Consider the following 27512-nt stretch of genomic DNA (forward strand, 5'->3'; position numbering starts at 1 on the left):
GTTTGTCAATATGGCCAACTCTATGTTCTGAATTTTTTCCTACCTGTGAGAAGAGATGGTTGCTAATAGGAACTTTATGAATTGTGAATCACACGCAGTACTCTCTTCACCATAAGAATAATAAGAATATAAAGATTTTGCCATGTATTCTTTTGTATTTACTGCTATCTCACTTAAATCCTGTCTGCCCAATAAACTACGAAACTAGAGTGAGACAACAGCAAACGCGGAAGAATATACATATCACGTCATGTTTATATTCGTATTATTCTTATGCCTAATAGTGATACAGTCAGAATTGAAGCACGGCAATCGACTAGATTTTTAAATCTAAGATGACTAATTTCTGTCCAGAATATAATGTACTAAAGAGGCGTCTGCAAAGATTTTCAAATAGAGAAAAGTTTTCGCTAAACTCTCGTTCAGAACATCTTCCATCATATGCAGCCTATTATTTGGTTCTGGTTGACCATTATCAAAGAAAACAGCAGTGTAAGTAACAACAAATAGCAGTCTCTTGCCATTGTTTCGCTAATGACACGATTCCTCTCTCTTCTTTTTTTTAAAACTGTAAGCGGCGGTAGCGCGCACAAAAGTAACCCATGCCGCGAGCGGCGACAGGCCGTAAACACTCATTATGAGAATGCGACGAACAGTGCTTGACCCAGTACAGTAATGCATTTTCAGCTTAGAGTGACGTAAACACCTATAACAAAGGGAATGGCTCTTATCAGATCAAAGAAAAATGAGCAATCAATTCAAACCAGACGAAGCACGTGAAAAAGGAAGGGTACCCTTATAAATACGGATAGAGCACCTGACGCATAGCAATGACTACCTGGTAAAGCTTAACTGCTAAGCTTACGACTCGAACCAAACTACTGCAGCTGTATCGTCATTTATTCGACCTAAATTTTGTCTCATATTACTACGGACCAACTTTGTTTCGATTTGGAGGTGTGACCTAAAACTTTTCTCTCCGCTTGAATTTTGAGTCCCAAACTTCAGGTGCGACTTAGATTCGGAAAAATTTTTTCCCTTGATTTCGAGTCTCATTTTTCAGGTGCGGATTAGATTCGAGTGCGGCTTAGATTCGAGTAAATACGGTAACAAAAATCTCTGTATTTGAATATGTATGCCTATACCAGTTTTCTTGGCACTTCAATGGATAAGATTCTGTGCATGGCAATTTTAAAGAGGGCTGAAGGAATACTCAACCTGCAATTATGAGATTATCAAGCAGGATTTAGAAAAGGAAGGTCTTGTGCAGGGCAAATACAAAATCAAAAGAATCGGTCATAGAGACATGGAAAATCAGCAATTTGAAATATCCGATAACCTTTTTAGATTTAGAAATTCAGATGACTCAATTGATAGAAATGCACTAATAAACACTGAAAAGAAAATCAGACTCAACAATAATAATTAAAGAAACTTTAACAAACACAACGTCAAAAGTAAATTTTATGGGGAACTGTTAAAACCTTTTGAAATAAAAATCAGGAGTAAGGCAGGGAGATGGTTTATGACCCCTACTTTCACCATAGATTGCCTAGCTTTTGCAGATCACATGGCATTAATTACTGACACACTGGATAGAGCCAAAGAACAAATCACAGAGCTACAGAAAAAATAAGACAAAATAGGACTAAATATATTTGAATAAAACAGAAAGGGCATTCTAGATGACAATAACATTTATAACAAAAGAACTTTGTCCTGGAACACAAAACTAAGACACTGTCAAACAGGGGTAAGGCCTGAAACGATGTATGCAGCAGAAATAGTTAAACTAACAAGATTTGGGGATCTTGAAAAACTGAAACAAGTTGAAAGAAGAATTGCAAGGAAAATCCTGGGACCTAGAAGTAATAGTAATATTAAATTCAAATAATGATCAAACAAATAGCTCTATTTGTAAATGGAAAATCTAACTGATGTAATGAGGACAATAAGACTAGAGTTTTATGGACACACATATAGGATGGATAACAACAGACTAACCCAGCAGATCTTCTACTTACTAAATAGCTACAATCTTTTTAGAGAGACAACACAAAATGCAGGGTATAAAAACAAAAGGTGGGACTAGGAAGAAAACGAATGAAAGTCTGGAAGGATGGAGGAAGTCTGGGAGCAATGAAAATTACATTGTATTTTATACTCTGCAGATCTGACAAATTTTTCAGTTGGAGATTTCTCATTATACATGAAGAGGAACTTGGTAGCATTATTAGTGGTAAAGGACACAGTGATGTATTTTTTGACACAAATTAGCTATACAACATGAAATGTCATCTAGAAATGGAATCGTTATGCGTTTCTTACACAGTAAGACCAACTTCACTGAGTATACTGGAATTTTTATTCTTGTTGGTTTTATCATTATAAAGTTTTTGTACAAGATTTGCTTGATATCTGTTTCTGACTGCTATATACTTTTAAGTTATTAAGTTCTGTACCAATAGCAAAAGGGGTTAGGGGCACCTCAATAATAAAGTCGATCATAGTACGAAAGAATGCCAATTTTTGCTTAATTGGGTGATGAGAAGAGGCATGAATGAGGTTGAAACTTCCTGGCAGATTAAAAGTGTGTGCTGGACTGAGATTCGAAATCAGGTCCTGAGTTTGAATCTCAGTCCAGCACACAGTTTTAATCTGCCAGGAGGTTTCATATCAGTGCACACTCTGCTGCAGAGCGAAAATCTCATTCTATGAATGAGGTTATCTGTTGTGGTGGGTTTCCTGTGACTACCAAAGTTAATTTTACCATCTAGTAAACACATGTTTCAGGTCCAGAAAACTCAGTTCATTATGTTGATTATGTATCTCACATGTAAATTTTTATTTTAGGAGGGAAGCAGTTCAGTGACTCACAAAGTTATTTGACATCCTCCACAATTTTTAAAACAATGATAGTATCATCAACATTTCATCTGTAGAAAGAAATGTTATTGGCTAATGTGGGGTAGGAATTAATGTAAGTATTTCAACATTATTAATGAAGATGTCAGATACAAATCCAGCAGGGCAATTCCTCATAGCAAGGCCTTAATTTTTTTGATATACACTATGTGATCAAAAGTATCCGGACACCCCCAGAAAACAAACGTTTTTCATGTTAGGTGCTTCGTGCTGCCACCTACTGCAGCGTACTCCATATCAGCAATCTCAGTCATCATTAGACATCATGAGAGAGGAGAATGGGGCACTCCACAGAATTCACGGACTTCGAATGTGGTCAGGTGATTGGGCGTCAATTGTGTGATACGTCTATACGCGAGATTTCCATACTACTAAACATCCCTAGGTCCACTGTTCCCGATGTGATAGTAGAGTGGAAACATGAAGGGACAAGTACAGGACAAAAGCGTACAGGGCGACCTCGTCTGTTGACTGACAGAGACTGCTGACAGTTGAAGAGGGTCGTAACTTGTAATAGGCAGACATCTATTCATACCATCACACAGGAATTCGAAACTGCATCAGGATCCAATGCAAGTACTATGACAGTTATGTGGGAGGCGAGAAAACTTGGATTCCATGGTCGAGCGGCTGTTCATAAGCCACACATCACGCCAGTAAATGCCAAATGATGCCTCGCTTGATGTAAGGAATGTAAACATTGGACAATTGAACAGTGGAAAAATGTTGTGTGGAGTGACGAATCACGGTACACAATGTGATCCAGTAGCAGGATGTGGGTGTTGGCGTATGCCTGGTGAACGTCACCTGCCAGGGTGTGTAGTGCCAACAGTAAAATTCGGAGGCGGTGGTGTTATAGTGTGGTCATGTTTTTCATGGAGGGGGCTTGCACCGCTTCTTGTTTTGTGTGGCACTATCACATAACAGGACTACATTGATGCACTGAGTCCTGACCTGAGAGTGTGGAAGCTGTCATGGTTAAGGGAGAGCGAACACCATATTGAATTCCAGTGTTACCGACTAAGTTGTTTTCAGCCAGGTGTTCGGATACTTCTGATCACATAGTTTAGCTGACCACTGACACTGTAGTAACCGTACTTTAGGATGATTCTCAAAAATTATAAATTCTTTAATTTCATTTGAATTCAATATCTCATACTTAGTGAAACTGTCTTCAGTAATATGGATTGTTCTGTCTAGAGGAATGTTAGTGCAGAGATTTGTAATATCGAAAGACACGAGTATATGGCTAGAAGAAAAAGTGACGTTTTTAAAAGAGAGTTAATAATCTGTTTTCTGTTTTTCACATAGAATGATACTGTATATGTATAGTATTTCTTGAGAAGAACTTGTAACTTCTTAGAAAGGAAATATCCAGGGCTGCCAATTTAATAAATGACTGGATGAATAGGGCATTTATATTTATGAATCTTAACTTGCGAACGTCAAGTTGGAGTCTCAGGATTCACTCTAGCAGGGTCTTTGGGAAAAAAAACAGGGAGTTACTGGCATCAAAGGTCTTTTTAAGCTCTTTAGTGAAGTTAGTAAATGTAAAACCTGTTTTATTTATCTCATAACGTACACAATTTCAAAACATAGGTCTGATGTACAGGATACATGTCAGTTACAATTTGCCTATTTAAAATTTTATCACACTTAAAATAATACTTTGTGGAGAATTTACTAACTTGAAATTTGACAAACTTACAGTATTTACATCTACTATAACTATCATAAATTTTTATTCCATTTTAGGGATCCAGCTCAAAGTATCACTCTGTCCTTCATGAAATCTTCCACAGAGTAGTAGCACCATTCAATTAGAAAATCAGGTAACTTTCTTTTTAAAATATTTATCTTCATATTCATTATGTCACACCCTTTTATTGTGTTGTGAATTTTCATGGCTATATACTGAGGAGCCCGAGCGTGCAGTTTTAAGCAATGAGAGGTGAGCATAAAGTTTTCTTTGGGTCTTGTGTCATATGAGTGTTCAAAATTATTTTTTTTTTAAATAGATCAGCTCTGCTGTACAGGAAAAGAACCACCTCAAAGATGTATAAAGAGGGGACAGATGGCCCTTGCTAATGTTATGGATGTTGTTATCACAAAAGAATTCTAATGTTTTATTTACATAGTCATTTTTATACAAGATAACAGAAGAATTGCCTTTATCTGATTTCATGATGAGAGCATTGTTTCTTTGAGCTTCTTATTAAAGCGCTTCACTGTGAAAAGAGAAAATTTTTCTTTTTATTTCTATGTCTGCTGTTATTAGTTTCTTTTGTAATAAGCTCATTAACTTTGGAACATATTTTAGCTTGTTTGCATCTGTCGAGTTTGGAAATATCCATAGCAATTTTCACATCAACAATTAATTCCGTAACAGTAGTCTGATCTACAGAAGTTTCATTGTTATATTTAAGACCTTTATTTAAAGTGTTAAATTCTGATGTATCATAGGCTATGTTGGTGTTGTTAATAATCTTCTTGTAGAAAGAAAAGTGAAGATGATTATATACTGGTTTCTTTTAAACCAATAGGCTTTTTGAGCATATTAAAGGGCTAACATTTTTTTGTGGTGTCGCTGAATGATCAGTTCTCGCTCTACAATTAACCACTCATGAATGGATTTTGAAATGATGTCAAATTGTATGGCACATAATAATTTACTTAATTCTAAATGTAACAGATGAGCCTTACAGTTAAGAGAGTCTTTCTTGTGATATAGTCTGCATATCTCATTATTAATCAAGAAAGACATAAATTCCTTCATAACTACAGAACGAGTACAAGTATTCTAAATTTTCATAAATGGGGACACACATTTAGGAATAAGATTCTGTACAAGGCACTGTTTGTTAAAGGAAACATGTTGGCCGGTTTTCAGGATTCTGAGCTTTATGCTCCTACATATGACAACAGCTTTACTATTTTATTTAACATTGTGATTTTCAGTAACTGTATTACACATTTCTGAACAAAATTCCTGTGTCAGAAGTAAATATATTTTAGCAGTTTCAACAAATTAATTTGTCATCTTCCAAAGCCTACAAAATTAGGGATATTATAAACCTTTGGATTTGAGCTATACATTTATGTGAAGTACAGAAAGCATATTACAGAAATGTACTTAGTATTAGTTTAACAGATGTCAGTATCTTTCTCACGGAAGCATAATGCCATGATATGTCCAGAAATGTACATATTGTATGTGATTATTGTACATGCAGATTGACAGTTTCCAGTAACTGATTCACATCTATGCATACGTCAAGCTGTTGTGCTAGGAACAAAGAACATATAGAAAGGAATATAGAAAATAACCAAGATATATAAAGAAGTTACATATAACACACTTGAAACAACACGGCACATGGTTCCAATATATAAAAGGAATTAGCCAATTTTCAAATTTTGTAAAAGATGATATGCAATATTTTTTTAAAACAAGTTGATCATTCAACAAATCTTTTGAGTTCAGGCAGGGTTCCAGAATGAAATTTTTGCTCTACAGCAAATGTGCACTGATTTGACACATTCCGACAGATTAAACCTGTGTGCTTGACCAAGACTTGAACTCTGCCTTTCAGGGGAAAATGTTCCATCGAGTGATTGCCCATGAAAGGCAAATGTCCCGAGTTCAAGGTTTGGTCTGGCACAGACTTTTAATCTGCCAGGAAGTTCCATATAGGGTGGGAATGTTTATATATTTCAAGTTCTTCTAAAAAGTTCATTTTGTAGCTCTTGTCAACTCTATACAAATTTCCACTTTAAGCAAGTATAAAGGAGGAAAAGCGTGTTTCACTACTTCGAAATGTTCTGCAAAAGTTGGTTGGTTGGTTGGTTTGGGGAAGGAGACCAGACAGCGTGGTCATCGGTCTCATCGGATTAGGGAAGGATTGGGAAGGAAGTCGGCCGTGCCCTTTCAGAGGAACCATCCCGGCATTTACCTGGAGCGATTTAGGGAAATCACGGAAAACCTAAATCAGGATGGCCGGACGCGGGATTGAACCGTCGTCCTCCCGAATGCGAGTCCAGTGTCTAACCACTGCGCCACCCCGCTCGGTGCAAAAGTTGACTTATATGAATTTTCACTGTGTTTGTTGAGCAAGTGCTCATGTGTTGTTGTGGTCTTCAGTCCAGAAACTGGTCTAATGCAGCTCTCCATTCTGCTCTATCCTGTGCAAGCCTCTCCATGTTTGAGTAACTACTGCAACCTACACCCTTCTGAATCTGCTTAGTGTATTCATCTCTTGGTCTTCGTCTACGATTTTTATCCTCCACACTTCCCTGCAATACTAAATTGGTGATCCCTTGATGCCTCAGAACGTGTTCTACCAACCAATCACTTCTTCTAGTACAGTTGTGCCATAAATTCCTCTTCTCCCCAATTGTATTCAATACTTCCTCATTAGTTACATGATCTACCCATCTAATCTTCATCATTTTTCTGTAGCACTACATTTCAAAAGCTTCTATTCTCTTCTTGTCTACACTGTTTATCATCCACGTTTCACTTGCATACATGGCTACACTCCACACAAATACTTTCAGAAACGACTTCCTGACACTTAAATCTATACTCGATGTTAACAAATTTCTCTTCTTCAGAAACGCTTTCCTTGTCATAGCCAGTCTACATTTTATACCCTCTCTACTTTGACCATCATCAGCTATTTTGCTCCCCAAATAGGAAATCTCATTTACTACTTTAAGTGTCTCATTGCCAAATCTAAGCCCCCAGCATCACCTGATTTAATTAGAGTGCATTCCATTACCCTCATTTTGCTTTTGTCGATGTACATCTTATATCCTTCTTTCAAGACACTGTTAATTCAAGTCAGTTGCTCTTCCGTGTCCTTTGCTGTCTCTAACAGAATTACAATGTCGTCAGCAAACCTCAAAGTTTTTATTTCTTCTCCATCGATTTTAATTCCTACTCCAAATTTCTCTTTTGTTTCCTTTACTGCTTGCTCAGTATACAGATTATATAACATCAGTGATAGGCTACAGCCCTGTCTCACTCCTTTCTCATTCACTGCTTCCATTTTATGTCACTTGCCTCTTATAACTGCCATCTGGTTTCTGTACAAGCTGTAAACAGTCTTTCGCTCCCTGTATTTTACCTCTGCCACCTTCAGAGTTTGAAAGGGGTATTTCAGTCAACACTGTCAAAAGCTTTCTCTAAGTCTACAAATTCTAGGAACGTGAGTCTGCCTTTCCTTAACCTATCTTCTAAAACAAGTCGTAGGGTCAGTATTGTCTCACATGTTCCAGCATTTCTACAGAATCCAAACTGATCTTCCCCAATGTCAGCTTCTACCAGTTTTTCCATTCATCTGTAAAGAATTCATGTAGTCTTTTGCACCTATGACTTATTAAACTATTAGCTTGGTAGTTTTCACACCTGTCAGCACCTGCTTTCTTTAGGATCGGAATTATTACGTTCTTCTTGAAGTCTGAGGGTATTTCGCATGTTTCATACATCTTGCTCACCAGATGGAAGAGTTTTGTCATGGATGGCTCTCCCAAGGCTATCATAAGTTCTACTAAAATGTTGTCTACTCCCGGGACCTTGTTTCGACTTAGGTCTTTCAGTGCTCTGTCAAATTCTTCACGCAGTATCATAACTCCCATTTCATCTTCATCTACACCCCCAAGTACATCACCTATGTATAGACCCTCTAAATAGTCATTCCACCTTTCTGTTTTCCCTTCTTTGCTTAGGACTCGTTTTCCATCCGAGCTCTTGATATTCGTACAGGTGGTTCTCTTTTCTCCGAAGGTCTCCTTAAATTTTCCTGTAGGCAGTATCTATCTTACTCCCTAGTGATACATGCTTCTACATCCTTACATTTGTCTTCAAGCCATCCCTGCTTAGCCATTTTGCACTACCTGTCGATCTCATTTTTAAGACATTTGTATTCCTTTTCGCCTGCTTCATTTACTGCCTTTTTATATTTTCTCCTTTCATCAATTAAATTCAACATCTCTTCTGTTACCCATGGATTTCTACTAGCCTTCATCTTTTTACCTACTTGATCCTCTGCTGCTTTCACTATTTCATCTCTCAAAGCTCCCCATTCTTCTTCTACTGTATCTCTTTCCCCTCTTCTTGTAAATTGTCCCCTAACACTCTCTCTGAAAGTATCTATAGCCTCTGTTTCTTTCTTTCAGTTTATCCAGATCCAATCTCCTTAAATTCCTAGCTTTTTGCAGTTTCTTCAGTTTTAGTCTACAGTTCATAATCAATAAATTATGGTCAGAGTCGAAATCTGCCCCTGAAAATGTCTTACAATTTAAAACCCGGTTCCTAAATCTCTGTCTTAGCATTATATATTCTACCTGGAACTTTCCAGTGTTTCCAGGCCTTTTCCAAGTGCTCTTGAAATACATAACGAGAAACCTCCAGCTGAGAAATTTCTCAAATCTGGAGTACATGAAATACAATGTGTAATACATGTCTGAATTTTTACATAAGACAGACAGGGAGGGCATTTAAGACCAACTTTCATGAGGACCTGCTCAACAAAGATGGCGAGAATTCATGTAAGTCAATTTTTGCAGAACATCTGAAAACACAGAAACAAACTTTTCCTCCTCCATTCTTTTCTCGCATGGAAATTCTGCACAAATTTAGTTGATAAGGTGTACAAAATGAACATTTTAGAGGAATATGAAATATATAAACATTCCCAACTAAATTCAAAAGATTTGTGGAATTATAAACTTACATTAAAAATAAACACTATTTTCCAGAATGAGATTTTCACTCTGCAGCGGAGTGTGCGCTGATATGAAACTTCCTGGCAGATTAAAACTGTGTGCCCGACCGAGACTCGAACTCGGGACCTTTGCCTTTCGCGGGCAAGTGCTCTACCAACTGAGCTACCGAAGCACGACTCACGCCCGGTACCCACAGCTTTACTTCTGCCAGTATCTCGTCTCCTACCTTCCAAACTTTACAGAAGTTCTTCTGCGAACCTTGCAGAACTAGCACTCCTGAAAGAAAGGATATAGCGGAGACATGGCTTAGCCACAGCCTGGGGGATGTTTCCAGAATGAGATTTTCACTCCGCTGCAGAGTGAAAATCTCATTCTGGAAACATCCCCCAGGCTGTGGCTAAGCCATGTCTCCGCTATATCCTTTCTTTCAGGAGTGCTAGTTCTGCAAGGTTCGCAGAAGAACTTCTGTAAAGTTTGGAAGGTAGGAGACGAGATACTGGCAGAAGTAAAGCTGTGGGTACCAGGCGTGAGTCGTGCTTCGGTAGCTCAGTTGGTAGAGCACTTGCCCGCGAAAGGCAAAGGTCCCGAGTTCGAGTCTCGGTCGGGCACACAGTTTTAATCTGCCAGGAAGTTTCATATCAGCGCACACTCCGCTGCAGAGTGAAAATCTCATTCTGGAAACATCCCCCAGGCTGTGGCTAAGCCATGTCTCCGCTATATCCTTTCTTTCAGGAGTGCTAGTTCTGCAAGGTTCGCAGAAGAACTTCTGTAAAGTTTGGAAGGTAGGAGACGAGATACTGGCAGAAGTAAAGCTGTGGGTACCGGGCGTGAGTCGTGCTTCGGTAGCTCAGTTGGTAGAGCACTTGCCCGCGAAAGGCAAAGGTCCCGAGTTCGAGTCTCGGTCGGGCACACAGTTTTAATCTGCCAGGAAGTTTCAAACACTATTTTGATTGCAAATCATTTCTTATAAAATGTGAAAATTAGCCCCTTCCTTTTCTACATTAGAGCCACGAGCCATGCTTCAAATTTGTTATAATTTCTTCATATACCCTGTATATGTTTTATGTGTGTTCCTTGCTGTTGACACAACAGTTTGACACACATATAGATGTGATTCAGTTACTATAAATTGTCAAACTGTATTTACAATACTCACATACAATAAGTACATTTCTGGATATATCATGACATTATACTTCTATGAAGAAGTACTACGTAGTTTCTGTAATATATTTCCTATACTTCACGTAACTGTATAGCCAAGGCCCAAAGATTTTTTGTAGGCTCCTGAAGACGACAAATTAACTTGCTGAAACTGATAAAGCTCAATAAAAATATAGTTGCAACTGACAGCTGAATTTTAATCTGGAAAAAAGCCCTGTAGTTTATGCAGGATTAGATACTAAAAGGTACTGAAACTTGAAAAAGATTAAACAAAAACTACTCACCAAGGTTTTTACGTAGTGCTGGTTTACTCTCATGTGAAAATGTGGTAATTCGCTGAAGAAGAGTAACAAGACTGCAAGCAGCTGAGAGTTGCAGTGTACATTTAGAATAGCTACGGAAATACTTGAAGTTCGCCCGTACAAGACTATCTACTGAGGCATCCGTGTTTTCAGTACCAGCATAGCGCCCACACACCTTAAGTGCAGCTGCAAGAAAATGTCAGTATTGAGTAATAAGGGTAGAGGTTTAATCAACTTTTTCAGATTGCATTTATTATAACAAAAGTTTTTCATTTAGTACGAGATTAGTAGTTCATATTGCAGAATTTTTTTTAATATGAAATAGCGCACTAGCTGGAATGAAAGAATTTTGCATTTTGTCTGTAAATGTAATTGAAAATGGACATTACCTTCACTCACCATACAAATCTTCGGGGCTGTTGTTCTCTGATACGTTGACAAAAAATAGCCATTATACCACTTTAACTTGCATTTTAACACCAGTAGCTGATATGTTGTTTTGATCCAGTTCCAAAGCTACAGTAGTGTAGCACAGTACAAGATTCCTGTCAGACTGAATTTTCAACATAAACCTAAATTCCAGTTATAGCAACAGGACTGAAACTTTCAGTCTGCTTCACATAGTGTTGTATTTTTATTGTTTTATGAGAATCTGAACCTGACAAGGGATTTTGTGTGTTAAGTACATAGGAAAAACTTGTTGATGTTGCCTATAAACAAGTTGGCTCAAGGTGGTGCCATGAAGATACCACAGCACTTCCACAAATGATAAATAATTATGGATCAGAATGTGGTTAGCCAACAGTATAAGGAACAAAATCATGGGGTTGGTATCGTGAGGGTCATACATATCTATTCACCACCTAATATCACTCTCCAGTTGCAGTCACTCCAATCTTATAAAAGGTGAAGCAGCTACATAATTTACCAGTTGTGCTGCAATTATTCTGCAGCATTCTATTTGGGAATTATACAAGTTGTTTACCCACATGAATGACCACTGTCAAACTATTGCTGATCATAAACTTGACTACACATTCGGTGAAGATACTGCACATCACAACACCAATGAGTCAGTGGCTGGTTCAGCACCTGTGTCATTTCGATTATTTTCCCAGCACCAGCTCCTCTAAAGCTGGACATGGGAACAATCCCTTTAGAACCTGCTCCTTTCATGTGATCCCCCTGGCCTTAATCTGAATTAGTCCCTTTCCCCTTCCATACCCATGACCTCACTTCACCTTCACTTTTCAAACCTTGTACTTACTTTTCCCCGACACCCACCCACAGTCTGTTTTGTGGATGTCAACTTATCAATCCTTGTTTTAATTAATGAAAAGATACTCCAGCTTCTTATAAGAACTTTATTAAGCCCATGACCGGTTTGGGTCCTTATATAACTTTTTATTAGCAACTGGAATGGATTTTCACTAAATGAAGATACAGTTGCAGAATCAGCACCCTCTCAACACGGAGAAACTAATAATCCTCATTTTATTGCTTCCTTTGAGAGGGTCCTATATCCTCCCCCTACCTATCCCACACATCTTACTTCCTCCTGGTTGTCATACACTTTTCCTTTGCTCCCACTCTTGTCAGCTTGAGGAACGACACACAAAAATTAAGAGTTGCTATAGCCAACATTGGATGCATTTGGTTGTCTATTTGATTGTGTGTGAGTGTACGTCCAACAAACAAAGAGCAACAGGTGGACTGCTATTGTGGACGTGCCACACATGAATCAACTGTAAATGAGTTGAAATACATTTGTATTGTTCCCGTCATGAAATTTCTGTTATTGTGGAATGCTAATTTAGTTTTAAATGGACAATTGCAGTAAAAAATTGTCCCACTACATGACCATTAGCTTGGATGGCAACTGTAGATCCTTCTCCACTAGCAGTTTGGTGGATGGCGTTAAGGCGACGAATTCTTTCCCACAGCAATACACAGCTAGTATATTTGTTTACATCAGAAGTACTTTTCATCGCTTCATACCCAAAAGGATATTTAAATTGATACTAACTATGGCACTCTATGAACTTACAACTGGTTTTTACCATTTCTTGAAATTTTCTTTGTGGTTGCCCTGAGGAAGTCAGGGGATAAGTGTATGCCAAACTCATGAGGCACTGACAAAACTTCTGCACTGCAGAAAACCACATAACTGGGAACATAACTGAACTGAATTTCATTTGATCGTCTAGGATCACAGTGTGCACAGCAAAAAAATCTATTTTCCATCACACAGTCTTTGAGTTTCTTTGGAAAGTTAGTGTCACGTATATTATCTAATAGGTTTCTACAGAGACTTCTTAGTAACTAGATACCGAAGTACTGAGGTTATTTTTCATTGATTGTCAGTGGGGTATGTTTCGTATCTCAATCTACCTCCACATGTTATGGATGTGTACACTAGCATTTCTAATGCTTTTGAACTATCTTTAGTGATGTATATTATTGTTTTATATACCGGGTGATCAAAAAGTCAGTATAAATTTGAAAACTGAATAAACCACAGAATAATGTAGACAGAGAGGTAAAAATTGACACACATGCTTGGAATGACATGGGGTAGAGAGGGGGGGAAGAGGTATTGCTAGACGCATGAAAGATCTCCTGCGCGGGTCGTTTCGTGATGTTTGTGTGCTCAGCCGCCATTTTCGTCATGCTTGGCCTCCCAGGTCCCCAGACCTCAGTCCGTCCAATTATTGGCTTTGGGGTTACCTGAAGTCGCAAGTGTATCGTGATCGACCGACATTTCTAGGGATGCTGAAACACAACATCCGACGCCAATGTCTCACCATAACTCCAGACATGCTTTACAGTGCTGTTCACAACACTATTCCTCGACTACAGCTATTGTCGAGGAATGATGGTGGACATACTGAGCATTTCCTGTAAAGAACATCATCTTTGCTTTGTCTTACTTTGTTATGCTAATTATTGCTATTCTGATCAGATGAAGCACCATCTGTCGAACATTTTGTGAACTTTTGTATTTTTTTGGTTCTAATAAAACCCCATGACATTCCAAGCATGTGTGTCAATTTGTACCTCTCTATCTACATTATTCCGTGATTTATTCAGTTTTCAAATTTATACTGACTTTTTGATCACCCAGTATATACAAAGGAGTAAATGTTAAGATGACTACGCTTTTCAAGTAGTTTCTCCATATTTCAAAAGTCCTTCTTAAAATGATTCTACTTGCTCTATTTCGTCATACAAACACTCTCTTTCCCTACACGGTCACTCCATACTGTAAGCACTTTGGAGAGAGCCAGAAACATTGCAGATACAACTGTTTTTATCTAACAACTGTATAATGAATTTTAAAAATGGAAAGTATACACTGCTACTCATCACAAAGATGACATGAGTTGCAGACTGCCATGGTTACAAGACTGTTACATATGAGCTGATTCTGGTCAGCACAGCTGGAATAGTGGTCATGAGTTCATGGGTTGTGCCTGCCTGATCCTGTGTGTCTGTTTTTCTCTTTTATGAAGAAAGCTTTGGCCAAAAGCTCATATGTAATAGTCATCTTGTCTGCAACTCATTGTGTCATTGTTACAGTGAGTAGCAATCTATACTCTTCATAATACTGTTTAACAAAATACGAGGGACATTTCATAAATAATTCAAATTTTTTTTTTTTTTTTTACTTACATACTTTTTAATTTATTTTTCAATATCTCTATACAGTCCTTCAGTACAGTCTCCCTGCTTCTCTATGATTGGGTCCCATCATCTTGGAAGCTCTATTATTCCATGCAGGACAGCATTTCTGTTCATGCGTCAAATGGCACAGGTAATGGTGGTGGAAAGCTCTTCCAGAGAAAGGTAATGACGTCCATGCATAGGTTTTTTCAACTTCAGCTACCCAAGCACAACTTGCAACCCATCCTCACAGCCTTACTTCCACCAGTACCTTGTCTCCTACATTTCAAGCTTCACAGAAGCTCTCCTGCAAACCTTGCAACACTAGCAGTTCTGGAAGAAAGGATATTGCAGAGACATGGCTTAGCCACAGCCAGGGGGATGTTTCCAGTTTGAAATTTTCACTCTGCAGCAGAGTGTGTGCCGATATGAAACTTTCTGGCAGATATATCCTTTCTTTCAGAAGCGCTAGTCTTGCAAGGTTCACAGACCTTCAGTGAAGTTGAACATAGGAGATGAGGTACTGGTGGAAGTAAGGCTATGAGGATGGGTCACGATTCATGTTTGGGTAGTGTAGTGATTTGAGAATTTCTGCGGCCTTACACTGTCTCGAACACATGATATTTTAGATGCGAGTGGGAAAAAGGAAGCCTCGAACACATGATATTTTCGATGTGAGTGGAGAAAAAGGAACCCTATCTACTGTGCATCATCTGTCTGTGTGTGCAGGTCTGAAGCTTGTTGTGAGAAGACTGTAGACATGGCGGTCGAATGGCACCGACAAGTACTTGTCGGTCGATTGATGGAAGCACTCGGAAGAACCAAGGAACTTCTGTGTTATTCTGTGCTGTTTTGTAATTGTGACAATTGTTAGTGACAAAAGAACAGTTGAGTTGAGAAAGACTTAAGTAACTCTTAACACAGACTTGCTAGAGGCAACATATGTTTATGATTTCTGTGGTTGTTAAACCAACTCTGTTGTGAATGTATCTTAATTGTGTCTAATCTGAGACGACATGGATGACTTACAAGAAGTCGAATATTTATGTGAGAAGTAATAATTCTGTTCTTTGTGGAAGTTGAAATATACCGAGAGAGAACTAAAAGTATTCTTTGAGTACCTACTTATTTCACGAGTAGAGAAAGTCTTATATGTTCCTTTAACTAGCATCATTCTTCGGAGAATGTCCTCTACAGACATCAGGTCTCAATGTTATTGTGGCTTCATGATCTACTTTCGAGAGAAAGGTGCTTGATCGCTATCTAGCTCCAACATTGTTACCTGAACTTGTAACAGTTTTGCAGGAAGAATGGTATAAAATTTCCTTAAAAAACCACACAGGACCTGTATTTATCCATTCCGGGGTAACTGGAAGTTATTTTGAATGCCAACAGTTTTCCTACATCATGGTTGGCATGGCTAAGTGTCGTGTTTCTGGTGTTTCCATACTTTTATCCACCCCCTGTATTTGTCACTCATTGACCTTCTTTTTGCGATTCCGCTAAGTATGAACTTGGAGCCCACACAAGACACTTATTGTGATTAAAGTTTAGAGAAGGGTACCATGCAAAAGAATATAAACTGCATGGTGTTCATCTCCAAGGCATTTACCCACAGCATTCACCTAATTTTTTAAATGGTTAATTTACCTTTTGGAAAATACAAAACAAATAATAGTATTCAGTTTTGCACAACAATTGGTGAAGACTTGTAATTCGAATATAAGAGACTTGATAGTAATTTTATCATTTTAGTAACAACATACAACAGATTCGCATTGCTGCACCTAGAATTCACAATTTCAAAAGAAGGAGTACCAAATACAATTTTTACCTTTCAATCTGTCAAGATTTTCTGGAGACTCAAAGCCATGCCAAGAGTAAAAAATTGCCAAAGACTGTAAGATAAGCCGAAAGCACTGTTTCCTTTCCACTGAACCTGCTTCAAACATGTTTGGGGCATCTGTGATGCCATCACTTGCTTCCAAAAGACCCTGAAATAGTGTACCAGTATTTGTATATATATGCAGATCAGCAGAAAACACGAAAGACAGTACATAAGGCAATAAAATATGCAAATATTAGAAATGTTCTTGTATGAGGCATCTTCTACACCCATCCACCAATGTGTCCCTCCACAACAATAAAAAAATTAAATCACATAAGAAAAACTATGCCTCAGCAGAATGGTGCTGATATGTGCCATAAGAATGGCTCAAAACTCACAGCAGTGTACAGTGTGGGTTATGCATAGAAAACTGATTGTTGATATATAACTGAATTCGTTTTAGGAAGTACGCTCAGCACAGCTACATTATATCCAATATTTGGCAGTGTATGGCAGTGATGGCTATCACTGATTTAAGGAAGGACAGAATGTAGGTTCGGGTTTTTAACATCACAGCAATGGTGTAATTATTGGAGAGTGAGCACTCATTCTGTTGTAGAAGGGTTTTGATGAAAATCTATGATGGCCTCTTTAGGAGAACCATCCTGGCATTCACCTGAAGTGATTTTCAGAAAGCTCAAGTAAGCTAAATCTGGATAGCTGAACAGCTATTCCCCTTAAGTAGTAGCATGACGCACTGAAATACAAACACTCACATCAGTTCTATTTCATCCGAAACTAAAACACACAGAAGATCAAAGTACTCCATTACTGAATGAGATACTTATTTTTTTTTAAAATACATTTTTGTTTCCTTTTTCAATGGCAGTAACAATTTCAGTGGTATTTTGATCATGAAGTTTAAGCAAACTTCTAAAATTTTAAATGTTACATGGTATAAAATGTTCACTCTTTGTCATCTTCACAGGACGTACAGATCACCTCACTATGCTTTTTTAATACATGTTTGTAACAAATCAAATACACTGTTTAAAGCTTGCTGTTATTTGTTCTTGGATATATATAGCAACTTCTCCTTGACTAGGCAGTGATAACCGGCTCTGTCCTTCACATCCTTGCAAACTGGCACCAATTCGTCCACTGCTAAATAAAGTTACATTTTTTGTTGTGGATTTCAATGTATATAACAACTGATTATCCTTTGGACAACAGTAAGTCAGTTTGTAAATCCATAGCCATTTTCTTCAGAAATTCTAATCTTGCAACTTTATTACCAGAGCTTAATTTGTAAAGGATATACAAATACAGAGCAGACATACAAAAACACACTGCTAATGGCCATCTTTTCATTCTCCTCTTAGTGCTGTAATTACTACATAATTTACCACAATTGTCTACTCTAGTTTTTGTATGATTGTACAATATTATAACTTCTGGACTTTTCTGAGTGCCTGTATTTTCATCGATCTCTCCATCATAATGTATCATGGAGAATAGTAAAAACGGACCTTAATTTGGCTGGTAACTTTGAAACCATTGACATATTTTTTACAAAATTAAACGGGCTTGAAGCTACAGTTCTACATTTATTAGGCAAAAATTGTGGCGGAGTATCTGGTTTGTTCTTTCTTTCGTAATGTTCCAACTAATGCCAAACTTTTTTGACAATAAGATTCCTGCAAGAGGCATGGTGGTTTGTCAGTAGTTAAATTTCTGTCAGTACCAACCAGAGGAACAATGAGGCATTGCATTATTTCTGAAGGCATGTTTACCATGTTGAAAGATCACCCTAACTGTGCACCTATGTATATTTCAAAGATCATAACACAAAATGTTCTGAGTCTACCAAAGCAAATATCTTTATGCTGTACTTCTTTGGATTTTGGGAGATAGTGCTACAAGGAAAATAGTCAGCAAAGTGGAATGAGTTGCTCATCAATTGGCACCTGGCTTCCACGATTATACAACTTCAAATACTTACTTTGCAATAGTGTGATAAATTCACACACATCAGCTAACTCGCCAATCTTTTCCTCTCATCTCCTGTGTTATCATCATCAATACGTATACAGTGAAGAAAAACAAGAATATCCCATATAGCATGTTGTTCTTGCTGTAGTCTTCAGCTGGAAGACTGGTTTGATGCAGCTCTCATTGCTAGTCTATCCTGTGCAAGCCTCTTCACCTCTGCATTACTACTGCACCCCATATCCATTTTAATATGTTTTTCAATATAATAGAAGGAAACATTCCACATGGGAAAAATTATATATAAAAACAAAGATGAGGTGACTTACCGAACGAAAGCGCTGGCAGGTCGATAGACACACAAACAAACACAAACATACACACAAAATTCAAGCTTTCGCAACAAACTGTTGCCTCATCAGGAAAGAGGGAAGGAGAGGGGAAGACGAAAGGAAGTGGGTTTTAAGGGAGAGGGTAAGGAGTCATTCCAATCCCGGGAGCGGAAAGACTTACCTTAGGGGGAAAAAAGGACAGGTATACACTCGCACACACGCACATATCCATCCACACATACCTACATACATCCATCCACACATACATATGTCTTCCCCTCTCCTTCCCTCTTTCCTGATGAGGCAACAGTTTGTTGCGAAAGCTTGAATTTTGTTTGTATGTTTGTGTTTGTTTGTGTGTCTATCGACCTGCCAGCGCTTTCGTTCGGTAAGTCACCTCATCTTTGTTTTTAATATGTTTTTCTGCATTCAAGCTCTAGTCTCCCTCTACAATTTTTAACCCCCCCCCCCCCCCCCATTTCCTTCCATTACCAAATTGACAGTCTTGATGCCTCAGAATGTGTCCTGTAAACCGAAGCCTTCTTTTAGTCAAGGTATGCCATAAATTTCTTTTCCCCCTGATTCAGTTCAGTACCTCCCCATTTGGTATTCGATCTAACAATCTAATCTTTAGCATCAGCACCACATTTCAATAGCTTCTATTCTCTTCTTGGCTGAATTGCCTATTGTCCACCTTTCACTTCCATATAAGGCTACACCCTAGACATATATCTCCAAAAAAACTTACTACCACTTAAATTTAAATTACATGTTAATAAATCCCTCTTTTCAACAAATGCTTCACTTGCTACTGCAGTTTATATTTTCCCATTTTAGCCACCATCAGTTATTTTGCTGCAGAACAGCAAAACTTACCTAATACTTTTAGTGTGCCATTTCCTAATTTAATTCCCTCAGCACTGCTTTATTTAACTCGACTAAATTATGTTACCCTTGTTTTACTTTTACTGATGTTCATCTTATAATCTCTTTCCAAAACAGTATCTATTCCATCCTACTGCTCCTACAAGTCCATAGCAGTCTCTGGCAGAATTACGATGTCACTGTCAAACTGAAAATATTTTTGTTTCTTAGTCCTGACCTTTAATTCCCTTTCCAAAATTCCCAATGGTTTCCTTAACAGCTTACTCAATGTACAAAGTGAAAAACATCAAGGACAGGCTACAACCTTTTCTCACTTCCTTCTCAACCACTGCTTCCCTTTCATTTCCTTCCACTTTTACAACAGTTTGGTTTCTGAACAAGTTTTAAATTACCTTGTTCTCCCTGTATTTTATCCATGCTACCTTCAAAATTCCAAAGAGTAAAGGCCAGCCCACACTGTCAAAAGGTATCTCTAAATCTATAAATGCTACAATGTAGGTTTACCTAACAGTTTGGTTTCTGAACAAGTTTTAAATTACTTTGTTCTCCCTGTATTTTATCCACACTAACTTCAAAATTCCAAAGAGTATAGGTAAGCCCACACTGTCAAAAGGTTTCTCTAAATCTATCGATTCTACAATATAGGTTTGTCTTTCTTCAACCTATCTTGTAAGATAAGTTGTAGTAAGATCAGTATTGCCTCACATGTTCCTGTAGGTCTTTGAAACTCAGAATAATCTTCCCCAAGGTCAATCTCTGCCAATTTTTTCCATTCTTCTGTAAATAATTTGTGTCAATATTTTGCAACCACGACTTATTAAGCTGATGGTTTGGTAGTATTCGCTCCTGTCAACATCTGCCATCTTTGAAAATGGAGTTACTACATTCCTCCTGAAGATTTAGTTTATTTTGGCTGTCTCATACATCTTGTAATAATTTTGTCACGCCTGACTCACCCAAGGATCTCAATAATTCTGAGGGAATGTCTACTCCTGAGGCCTTGTTCCCAATTAGGTCTTTCAGTGCTCTGTCAAATTCTTCTCACAGTATCATATCTCCCACTTATCATCACTTCCTTCCTCTTCAAGCTTATCCCCCTTATACATACCCTATATTTATTCCTTCCACCTTCTTTGCTCAGTACTGGTTTGCCATCTGAGCTCCTGATATTTACAAAGATGCTTCTCTTTTCTCCAAAGACTTCTTTAGTTTAGTATAGTTAGCATTTATCTTTCCCCACATTAGGCATGCTGCTACAGACTTTCAGTTGTCCTCTATCCACTCCTGTTTAGCTATTTTGCATTTTCTATCACTCTCATTTTTTAGATGTCTGTATTGACTTTTGCTTTGTATATTTGCTGCTATTTTTATGCTTTCACCTTTTGTCAATCAAACTGAATATCTCCAAAGTTATCCCCCTTATGCCTTATCTCTTAACATATATTTGTCCCCTGCCACCTTTCTTAATTCATCTCTCAAAGCTATCTTGCTTGAACATTAACTCTTGAAATGTTAAAAATGGCATACAATGACAACGCTATGGGGAAAACACAAGTGTTTGAGTGGTTTTCCCATTCCAAAACGGTGAAATGTCAACTACTGACAAACCTCATTCTGATCAGCCTTCCATGATCCAAACACATGAAAATGTTGAAAACATTCTTGCTATAATCACTATCATTAATGAGGATTGACAACAGACCACTGAGGAAATTGTAGAGCTGTTGGGAGTGACTTGGAGTTCAGTATACTGAATTGTGACAGAAGATTTGGGAATGAAAATGGTGGCTGCCAAACTTGTGCCACAGCTGCTCACTGCTCATTAAAAACAAGGTTGCATGGAAGAATGCTATGCTTTGAAATAAAAGTCCTGAAATGATCCAAACTTTTTTTCAAAAATTATCACACGCGCCAAAACTTGGTGCTATGCTTACAATCCTGAATCCAAGCAACAGTCAAGCCAGTGGAAGACTTTAAGTTTGCCTCACCCCAAGAAAACTCACCAGGTGAAATCAAACATTAAGACAATGCTGATTTGCTTCTTCAATGTGAGTCTAGTTGACAATTCAGAGTTTGTACTGCAGGGTCAGACAGTTAACCAGGCTTTCTACTTGAAAGATTTGAAAAGGCAGCGCAACAGTGTGCAGCAGAAGCGGCCTGATTTGTGGCAGCCGTTTTTCCATAGTGACAATACCACTGCTCATGCAGCATTGTCTGTATGACAATTCTTGACCAAAAATGGTATGACACCTGTCCCTCATCCTGCATACTCACCCAACCATGAAGAGACATATGAAAGGAAAGCATTTAGGTGAGTTGATGAGGTGAACAAAAAAAAAACAATGGAGGCACTGTCAAGCGTCACAAAAGATGAATTTAAACAATGTTTAAAAAGATTAGACGAGTGCATTAGTTCAAGTGGAGAGAACTTTGAAAGGGATTGCAGGTTTGTGCTTAAAATGTGAATAAATACATTTAAAAAGTATTTTTTCTTTTGGGTGCCCTGTTGTACATCAGGCCTACATATATCCCACAGATCATAATCCATCAGAGCATCATCAAAATAAAGAGAAATGATGTCCATTGGAGTCTTTGCTGCTGTAGCCAGGGCTAAGGTGTCTGGCCTATGAAATGATGTTATGGCTTTTAGGTCTTCCCATATGGCTAATTAGTTTTATGGGCCATTTAATTTGCCCATCTTTACACACATAGCAATCTCCAGTAACTAGCGAATTTGAATACTGAACACTTCAAAAGGCAAAAACACCTGAATTATGTTCCCTTATTTCAACATTTTCCTCACCAACTACTGTACTTTCATCAGACAGACTGTTCATCATCATTTCACAGCAGCTCTGACATAATTTCCTCATCTACCCAGATCTTTAACAAACTTGGAAATTCTCTGAAAAGATGAGAGGAAAAAAGGTTAACACTTCCTAAAATACATAACTGATCAGAAAAGTTATAATGACAAATTTACATACAAGTTGACATATATTAAACACAATATCAAACAATGGAAAATCCAGGGGAATGTAACAATATTATGAAAAGGATAGTTGCTATTCACCATATAGCAAAAATGCTGAGTTGCAGATAGGCACAACAAAAAGATTGTCACAAAATAAGCTTTTCGCCAACAAGGCTTTTGTCAAAAACAACAAAACACACACACACACACACACACACACACACACACACACACACACACACATGTGTGTGTGTGAGTTGTAGTTGCCTGATAAAGGCCTTGTTGGCCAAAAGCTTGTTTCGTGACAGTCTTTCTATTGTGCCTATCTGCGAATCAGCATCTTCAATTTTGGTGAGTAGCAAACACCCTTTTCATAATATTATTTAACATAATATGGTGATTGCATCAGGTCACTTCACTGAAATATGGAGTTGCATTGGAGCAAAATACGCAGTACGAGGAAACAATGAGAGTGACAATGGTTTTAAATAGAGCTCAAGAGACAACACCACAATGGAGGAATTTACAAGGAAACCTTTGTTCCTTATCTTATCAGAAATAAGATGAAGAAGAAAAACCACTAAGGTCATTTTGACCTGATAAGAGTAAAGAGTTAATCTCACCCCTATTGAAAACAGCTCCAGGGCCTAACCACTCCATCATATTGTTTATTGTGTCCTTTAAGTGGTTTGCTGCTATTCTTCAATTTTTACTCTTTATTCTTGACTGCTTGCTACACTATAGTTACATGCTTATTAGACTTCTTTTATAATTTTTGTGAGGTACACGGCAAATCAGTTGAGAAACGAATGACACACTTTTCCTGGAAATATTATGGGTGGAAATTTTGCAGCTAAACAACATGAAACAGTTTTAAAATTATATTACAGAACATAATTTCAATCAACAGTCTTGAAAATTTTTATACAGCCATAAACACCAGAAAAGAGAGGAATTTCTTTAGTAGCAAGAAATTAAGCCTTTACACAGCATTTCCCTGTAGTCATTACACACTGTATGTCAGTAACAAATCTACAGGTTATTATGAAATTTTAGCCATTTAATAATAAGATCTTAAATATCTATAAGGGGCAGTCGAATGAAAATGAGACAGATAGGAAAAAAAGTAAATAAACTGTTTATTGTCTGAAAAGTAATCCCCATAACTGTTAATACACACTCCTGGAAATGGAAAAAAGAACACATTGACACCGGTGTGTCAGACCCACCATACTTGCTCCGGACACTGCGAGAGGGCTGTACGAGCAATGATCACACGCACGGCACAGCGGACACACCAGGAACCGCGGTGTTGGCCGTCGAATGGCGCTAGCTGCGCAGCATTTGTGCACCGCCACCGTCAGTGTCAGCCAGTTTGCCGTGGCATACGGAGCTCCATCGCAGTCTTTAACACTGGCAGCATGCCGCGACAGCGTGGACGTGAACCGTATGTGCAGTTGACGGACTTTGAGCGAGGGCGTATAGTGGGCATGCGGGAGGCCGGGTGGACGTACCGCCGAATTGCTCAACACGCGGGGCGTGAGGTCTCCACAGTACATCGATGTTGTCGCCAGTGGTCAGCGGAAGGTGCACGTGCCCGTCGACCTGGGACCGGACCGCAGCGACGCACGGATGCACGCCAAGACCGTAGGATCCTACGCAGTGCCGTAGGGGACCGCACCGCCACTTCCCAGCAAATTAGGGACACTGTTGCTCCTGGGGTATCGGCGAGGACCATTCGCAACCGTCTCCATGAAGCTGGGCTACGGTCCCGCACACCGTTAGGCCGTCTTCCGCTCACGCCCCAACATCGTGCAGCCCGCCTCCAGTGGTGTCGCGACAGGCGTGAATGGAGGGACGAATGGAGACGTGTCGTCTTCAGCGATGAGAGTCGCTTCTGCCTTGGTGCCAATGATGGTCGTATGCGTGTTTGGCGCCGTGCAGGTGAGCGCCACAATCAGGACTGCATACGACCGAGGCACACAGGGCCAACACCCGGCATCATGGTGTGGGGAGCGATCTCCTACACTGGCCGTACACCACTGGTGATCGTCGAGGGGACACTGAATAGTGCACGGTACATCCAAACCGTCATCGAACCCATCGTTCTACCATTCCTAGACCGGCAAGGGAACTTGCTGTTCCAACAGGACAATGCACGTCCGCATGTATCACGTGCCACCCAACGTGCTCTAGAAGGTGTAAGTCAACTACCCTGGCCAGCAAGATCTCCGGATCTGTCCCCCATTGAGCATGTTTGGGACTGGATGAAGCGTCGTCTCACGCGGTCTGCACGTCCAGCACGAACGCTGGTCCAACTGAGGCGCCAGGTGGAAATGGCATGGCAAGCCGTTCCACAGGACTACATCCAGCATCTCTACGATCGTCTCCATGGGAGAATAGCAGCCTGCATTGCTGCGAAAGGTGGATATACACTGTACTAGTGCCGACATTGTGCATGCTCTGTTGCCTGTGTCTATGTGCCTGTGGTTCTGTCAGTGTGATCATGTGATGTATCTGACCCCAGGAATGTGTCAATAAAGTTTCCCCTTCCTGGGACAATGAATTCACGGTGTTCTTATTTCAATTTCCAGGAGTGTATTTATCCCACTGTGAGACAATATTTTCTGTTGCCTACAAAACTATGATTGTACCCAGGCATGCAACTCTTTGTCTGATGCAAATCAACAGCCACAAATTTCATTCAAAAATTGAAATTGCGTGGGAGGATGATTAAGACTGTGTGGAGGATGGGTAAGATTTTCCCAGCCCACATGTTGCCAAGGTTGTTTCAATCATGTTGCACACTTTTTGTTGGGAGGCCCTTATGCACCCCCATGCAGCCCCCATCTGTCCTCATGTGATTTCTACATTTTCGATGCCCTCAAGAAAGACTTTCATCACCATCAGTTTACTTTGGATGAAGAGGCGCACACCTCAGTACAATCATGGTTCTGTAAGCAACCACAAACATTTTTCCATGAAGGCATTGACTATCTTGTGTTACAGTGATGTAAAGGTGTTAAAAGTTATGGCAATTACTTTTGAAAAAGAAAACAGACTACTTACTTTTTTTCCATCTCTCTCGTTTTCATCTCACTGCTCCTTATACATGGATTTCTTCCTGATGAATTTCTCTGTCTTGCAAAAGCAGTAGTCAGTTATTCATGGCTTCACTTTCATATTGATTAACATGTGATTTACTGTTTTGGGGCAACCTTCCATTATACCCAAAAATTTTATTAGTATCCAGAAAAGCTATATCGCCCCAATACATAACACTGTAATTTAATACATGGCAGACAAAAGCAAATTAGATACTTTTCAGATGATGATGATTATGTGGTGGTGGTGGTGGTGGTGGTGGTGGTGGTGCTGGTGGTGGTGGAGTGGACTGAGAGGAGGCGACGACAGAGGAAGTGGAAACTCTTAAGTAGTGGTATGGTGGGTTTAGTGGAGATTTAGGCCAGGAGGATTATGGGACAGAAGAATATCTTGCAAGGGTAACTCCCTTCTTCATATTTAAGAAAAGCTGGTATTGGTAACAATCCATGATGCAGGCATTGGTCTCAAAGATGTTGGGCTCAGCAGCCTGTACTGTCACTGGGAGGTCAACTCTGCTCTTGCTCACAGTTTGGCAGCAGCCATTTGTTCTGATGGATAACTGGCTGGTGGTCATATCCACTTAAAATGCTCTGCAAAATTACAGCAGAGTAGTTATATGAGCTGGCTGCTTTCACAGTTGGCTCTACCTGTGATGGTATAGGGTAAGCCTGTGACAGGATTACAGTAGGTTGTGCTGGACAAGTGAATCGGGCAAGTTTCATACCTGGGTCTTCTACAGAGATATGACCCACGTTGCAAGGGTTTGGGAGTGGGACTGGATAAGGATGGACCAGGAAGTTATGTACATAGGGTGGACAGTGGCATATCAGTTTAGAAGGGATTGGATAATGGGTAGGATGCCCTCATTTCCAGGTGTGATAGATAATCAATGCTCTAGCAAAGGAAACGGTCCATTTGCTCCAGTCTAGGATGATACTGGGTGATGAGGAGGTGCACCTTTGCAGCTGGTTCTTGGGGTGGTGAGAGGATTAGGAATGTATGAGGCTATAATAAGGAGAATATGTATATGGACTAGGTTTGAGGAATAGCTTCTGTCTGTGAAGGCCTCTCTTGAGACCCTCAGGAAACTACACATGGGAATTCTAATCACTGCAGACTTGCCATCTAGGGTTGGCCAAGCTAAATGGAAGTGATTCTTTGATGTGAATTGGGGGGGGATGTCAAAATGCAGGTGCTGTTTGTGGTTAATGGGCCTCATATGGAGAGAGGTACAGATGGAGCCATCAGGGAATGGAGCCCAGCATCCAGGAGTTATCACACTGGGTTGAAGAGGAACAGGTGAAGATGTTGAGGCTGTGGAAGAGTGAGTATAGGGTGTCTTGAACCTGAATCCAGATCATGAAGATATCATCAACGAACCTGAACTAGACAAGCGGTTCGAGGATTTGGAAGGCTAACAGTATTTCCTTTAGATGGCCCATAAAAAGACTGGCATAGGAAGGTGCCATGAAGATATCCATGACCATGCTGTGAATTTATTTGTACCTCTTCCCTTCAAAGGAGAAACAGTTGTGTGTGAGGACGTAATCGAGTGGCTGTAAAAGGAATGAGACAGTGGGTTTGTACTGAAGACATTAGTAGAGTTAATGTTCAAT

At 39.2% G+C, this 27512-nt stretch overlaps 1 protein-coding gene across 2 annotated transcripts in view; it reads right to left on the reverse strand.

The window, feature by feature from the left end:
- Positions 1-27512, reverse strand: part of LOC126419312 (Fanconi anemia group D2 protein) — a 206839-nt gene that overhangs the window by 22125 nt on the left and 157202 nt on the right. For both annotated transcript variants that reach the window (XM_050086492.1, XM_050086493.1), the window contains exons 19-20: positions 16618-16777; positions 11103-11306 (exon numbers count right to left, since the gene is read on the reverse strand). In XM_050086492.1, coding sequence (XP_049942449.1) covers positions 11103-11306; positions 16618-16777 — 364 coding nt within the window. The remainder of the gene's footprint in view (positions 1-11102; positions 11307-16617; positions 16778-27512) is intronic.

Source organism: Schistocerca serialis, chromosome 9 (assembly GCF_023864345.2).
Source record: "Schistocerca serialis cubense isolate TAMUIC-IGC-003099 chromosome 9, iqSchSeri2.2, whole genome shotgun sequence".
Taxonomy (NCBI): Eukaryota; Metazoa; Arthropoda; class Insecta; order Orthoptera; family Acrididae; genus Schistocerca; species Schistocerca serialis.